The sequence below is a fragment of the Neophocaena asiaeorientalis genome, unplaced genomic scaffold (genome assembly GCF_003031525.2).
Source record: "Neophocaena asiaeorientalis asiaeorientalis breed wild unplaced genomic scaffold, Neophocaena_asiaeorientalis_V1.1 scaffold469, whole genome shotgun sequence".
Lineage (NCBI taxonomy): Eukaryota > Metazoa > Chordata > Mammalia > Artiodactyla > Phocoenidae > Neophocaena > Neophocaena asiaeorientalis.
This window is the reverse complement of record NW_020172691.1, coordinates 2306049-2311459: the sequence shown is the minus strand read 5'-3', so window position 1 is coordinate 2311459 and position 5411 is coordinate 2306049. Positions and strand designations below refer to the sequence as shown.

At 57.1% G+C, this 5411-nt stretch overlaps 1 protein-coding gene across 2 annotated transcripts in view; it reads left to right on the top strand.

Moving 5' to 3' along the window:
- PALM (paralemmin) overlaps positions 1 to 5162 on the top strand; it is a 25138-nt gene extending 19976 nt beyond the window's left edge. For both annotated transcript variants that reach the window (XM_024739950.1, XM_024739949.1), the window contains one exon: positions 3051 to 5162. In XM_024739950.1, the coding sequence (XP_024595718.1) occupies positions 3051 to 3580 (530 nt within the window). In that variant the 3' untranslated portion in view covers positions 3581 to 5162. The remainder of the gene's footprint in view (positions 1 to 3050) is intronic.
- The last annotated feature ends 249 nt before the right edge of the window (positions 5163 to 5411 follow it).

Genomic DNA, 5411 nt, shown 5'->3' with positions numbered 1-5411 from the left:
AGTGAGGGCACAGCAGTGCGGGGAGGGGGCAGAGGAGGTGAGAAGGGGCACAGTGGGTGTGGGGGAGCAGTGCGCCTGGTGAGGACACAGCATGTGCAAAGGCCCTGAGGTGGGATGGAGTTTGCTGGGCTGGGGAATCGAGAGGAGCCCATGCGGCTGATGCGGAGTGTCGGGGGGGATGGTGAGCCTTGGCGGGGGTGGCAGGGGCCACGGTGCTGAGATCTGGTTTGGTTTTTAGGGTTCCCTCTAGCGGCTGGGAGGGGAGCAGGCTGTGGGAAATACCCACGAGGAAGCTGGGAACGGCAGGAGAGGGCAGCCTTCTGCAGAAGCTCCTGAGTGCCTGCCTCTCTCTATATATAATTCACAGAATGTAAAATTCACATTTTTTTTTTAACTAAGGAAAACTTTCCTTTAAACTGTGAAATCTGTCAGAATTTAGACAGCCATCTCATAAACATCTTGGCATTTAAACTTTTGTTTATTTTTGGCATGACCTGACTGGGGAGGGGAAATTTGGGGCAACATTTGCTGTGATGCCAGGAATAGAAGCAAACCTACCTTAGTAAAGATAACATTTTAAGAAGATGTTAAAAGTACATTTGAAGTCAAGGCAAACGTGTTTGCTTTCTTCAGGACATGGGGTCCCCAGAGCTGGTCCCTTGAGTCAAGTATAAAATTAGCACAGCTCAGCCTCAGGGTCCATTAGTGAGTCTGTAAATGCTGCCCTCATGAGAATATGGAATTTGGAGAGAGAGGCTGCAGGACGCCCATACAATTCAGTATACGACTCAGTGGGTTTTGGAATATTCACCATGTTGTACACCCTCGCTAGCTGATTCCAGAACATTTCTGTTCCCCAAATAGAAACCCCACCCCTGCCCCATCCCCACCATGGCAACCGTGAATCCACTCTCCATCTATGGATTTGCCTGTTCCGGACAGTTGCCATCTATGGAATCACACACTGTGTGGCCTTTTGTGTCTGGCCACTCCTATTGAGCATTACGTTTTCAGGGTTCATCCATGTTTATATTTTATGGCCGAGTAATATTCCAGCGTATGGATGGACCCCATTTTGTTTATCGAGTCATCGGTTGATGGACGTTTGGAATGTTTCCACCTTTCGGTTTTATGCCATACGAGTTTTCGTGGGGGCGTATGTCTTCGCTTCTCTTGGGTGATACCTAGGCATGGAACTGCTGGGTCACGTGGGGACTCTAGGTTTAACCATTTGAGGAACTGCTGGGGTGTCTTCCACAGTGGCTGCACCATTTTACTTTCCCACCAGCCGTGCGTTAGGGTTCCAAGTTCTCCACATCCTCCACAACCCTCATTACTGACCATTGTTAAATTGTTATTATCGCCATCCTAGTGGGTGTGAAGTGGTATCTCACTGTGGGTTTGATTCCCGAAGCCCTGTGTTCTTAGAGGTTCAGGCCTCTGGGATATCCAGGATGCTATCAAAGGGGTCTTGTCACAGCCCAGCTCTGCTGTAATTTGGGGGCATCGACCCAAGTAGAATCCCAGCTCCAGTTCTCACGGGCTGTGTGGTTCCTGGGCATATCCCAGCTGCCCCATTTCCTGGACAAGGGTGAGACCGCAGAGGGCCAAGGAGCAGAGGTGTCTGTGCTCACAGAAGGTCCTCACCTTGGCCGCTGAGCCCTGCCTGGCCCAACCCCTGGGGATTCAGGACCCGCCAGACTGGACTCTGGTTGCTTAGCAATGGGAAGGTGATCCACTTCCATGGCAACCAAGGGCTCGGATTCCTACCTTGGGGCAGTGGCCAGTGGGAAATACCTAGCTTGGGTCTGTGTGACCTGGGTACACCCCACTCTCTGGGCCTCGAGCCCAAAGTCACTGCAAGGCCTTGATGCATGGACGCCCCTCCCCAGGGATTTGGAAACTGAGAGTGGAAAGCACTTTCCTTCTGGCCAGAAGCCAGAGACTGGCCAACGCTGAACCTTGACCTGGGAGGAGGCGAGTCCCTGGGGTGTCCAGTGTGTCCCTCCCTCCATGCTAAGCAGCTGGGCAGCTGTGTTTCTAGAAGGGCTGTGATCTGGGGCTGGCATCAGACCACAGCTGGGACTCCTCCCGGGTGCCGAAGTCCGGTCCTCAGAGACTGTAACACAGGTTAGAAAATGACACATCAGCGGGACACGGGTGACAAAAGCCGGAGAGATTGGAAAATACACTTAACAAGCTTGACTGCACATATAAAACTCTGCCCAGTGGAGAATACACATTCTTTTCAAACAAGGGTGGAGCATTTTCAGAAAGTGACCAGTGTCCCGTTGCAAGGTTGTATCTTACACTCTGTTTTCCTGGACCACAGTCCTCCGCTCCCCCAAATTTAAAAACACTCTTCTAAATAAATCTTGGCTTAAAGACGTAATCAGTCAAAATGGAAATTATGAGATATTTACACTTGAAACAGAATGACATAAAGTAATCCATGAACTGCAGCCGAAACAGAGCTCAGAGGAAAATGTATAGACTTTGGGGCATTTACTAGAAAACAAGAAAGATGGGTGAATGAATTAAACTTTAATTCAATATCGTCCACATGAGCTCAAGGAAGGAGGAAATCAGAATCCCCGCAAGTCCTCATGAAAGGAATGCCTAGACTGGTAGAAAGAGCAGGGTCCGGCCGCAGCCGGCCGTGTGACGTGGGGCTAGTTAACTACCCTTCTCTCAACTCCATTTTCTCCGTCTTTGCGATGGAAAAAAACAGACCTACTTTGCGAGGTAATCACCTGGGAGCAAGTTGACTGGGGAATATGGAAACGCTTCAAACTGCGAGACAATAAAATCCCAATTCATTTATTCTTTCTTGGTTTCTAACACATGCTTTTGTGCCTATAAATTTTCCTCTGTGCACCAATTTGCCTGTGCCCACAGATTCCCATAGGAGCTTTAATTGTCAACTGGTTCCAAAGGTGTAATTTAGTTTCTGATTCCCCTTTAGCCTAGAGGTGGCTCTTAGCCTTGCCAGGCCTCCCCTCCTGTCTGGGAACCAGCTCACTCTCTCCTTCTCTCCCCCCACATGCCAGTGGTCCACGCCGTGGACGGCACGGCGGAGAATGGGATTCACCCGCTGAGCTCCTCTGAGGTGGACGAACTCATCCACAAGGCGGACGAGGTCACGCTGAGTGAGGCAGGGTCTGCGGCCGGGTCAGCAGAGCCCCGGGGGCCGTCGGAGGAGGCAGTCCGGACCACGCCGTCCAGGCGGGAGATCACTGGAGTTCAGGCCCAGCCCGGCGAGGCCACGTCAGGCCCTCCCGGCATCCAGCCGGGCCAGGAGCCCCCAGTCACCATGATCTTCATGGGCTACCAGAATGTGGAGGATGAGGCCGAGACCCAGAAGGTGCTGGGCTTGCAGGACACCATCACCGCAGAGCTGGTGGTCATTGAGGACGCGGCCGAGCCCAAGGAGCCTGCCCCGCCCAACGGCAGTGCGGCTGAGCCCCCTGCCACCGAGGGCTCCAGGGAAGAGAACCAGGTGGGGCTCGAGGCCCCTGCCAGCGACCCCCAGGACCTCGACATGAAGAAGCAGCGCTGTAAATGCTGCTCCATTATGTGACCCACCCGGACCCCCAGACCCCGGCCCCACCCTCCACACCAGACACCCACACAGCCCGGCCCTCCTGGCGCCCGTCCACCCTCCACCCACAATCACGGGCCCAGGACATGCTGTGTCTTCACACGTTCCTTCTGAGTTTTCTTTCACCGGAAAGAGAGGGACAGGGGTTCCCCCCTCCCGTCACCCCCACACACACCCTAAACCACTGAGCCGTGTACCCACGCCTGGTAGGAGAGACACGGACACACCCGCTTCTCCCCAAACGAGGGCCCCCCCATGTCACGGCAGCTCCACAGACGCGGCTCTTGCCCACAGCGGTCCTGGCTGGTGTGACCTGGAGCCTCAAAGCAGCCCCAGGCCAGCCCACCTCCCTCTGGGCCTCCTGCCTGTGCCTTCCTGCCACCTCCAATGAGGTCCCTGAGGGGACACCCTGCCGGAGAGGGGTCCCGGGAGCCAGGGGTTCTGGGGGCCTGCTCTATCTCCACTCAGCCTCTGGAAGTGGGGGGGCATTCCCTGGCCAAGGCGCTGGGTCCGGATCTCGGGCAGTTGGGCTGAGGCTGTTCCTCTTTGGGGAGCCCAAGCTCGAGGTCTTGGAGTGGAGTACGGGCCCCGCTGGACACCCCAGCCTGATGTGCCCCTCCCCCCAACGCTCTATGTGGGCGCAGCCAGTGGACGATGCAACCTGGGAAGGGGGAGCCCTGAGGATATGCCACCCACTCAGGAGGGGCGTGACCGCTGTGCTGTCTTCTGGCCGGGCTGGGCCGGGGGTCTTCGAGCTGCCTCCTGAACAAGGCAGAGCCACGTGAGCCCCTTTATGTCCTGAGCTCCCACCCCCTCTGGGCCCTCCTTCCTCCTGGTGCTAATTTAGGGACCCTGGGGGACTGCCCCTGGCCTGGCCCCTTCTCCAGCCTGCTTGGACCAGGGTCCTGGGTCTCCCCACCCGTACCCCAGAGATCAGGCCCACCGCCAGCTCTTCTGGCCTTGGCTCATTCTGGGCAGTGGAGGGGGGCACACCGCCTGGGACAGGGAGCTTCCCCTGCGTTGCAGCTGGAGACCCCCATTTGCTTCCCAGCCTGATGTGCGCCTGCCCCCCTCTCACTGGAAGCGGTGAGGGGTGAGGGGCTCCCCTCCTGGGGGCAGCTGACACCGAGATGTACAGACACATCTCCTTGGTTGCAGCCACACTCGTCCCCAGAGGCACATTAGTGCACGTGCTCACAGGCCCTCTCGTGTGGGCTGTGGATGACCAGGCCCCAACTCGGCCCCTCCCCTAGGGACCTGCAGCCTGGTGCCCAGGGCCCAGGCCGCCCCCCACCTCAGCAGGGTGGGTGCAGGGGCCGCCCTGGACCGCAGCCTGGGTCCCCATCTCGGCTCTGCCCCTGGGTGGCTGGGACGAGAGGCCCTCTCTGAGGTGACCCTGAGCAGTGGCCATGGAACCCCCCCTTCCTCCTCGACTCCACCTGAGTCCTCGAGCTGTGAGCCTCCGCTGAAGTGCCCTTGCTGCCCGCTCTGCTTTCGATGTGTGATGAGGCCCCAATGTTCTTGACTTTCCCAGAGACGCAAATAAACAGTGTGAACAGCCCCAGGGCCTGGAGTTCTTGGATTTCACCTGCGTGGGGAGGGTACGGCCAGGCCAGGGCGTAGGGCGCCGCCGGTGTAAGGCTCACAGAGCCCAGGGAGCTGGTTTCTCCCGTCTGCGGCCCACGCATCCCTCAGACCCACCCCAGTGCTGCGGGTGAGGGTGGGCATCTGAGCTGCACCTGGGCAGGTAAGGCCTGGAGGTAAGGGGGCAGCTTCCGGTGGCAGGCCTTCCTTTCTGTTTCCCGTGGAG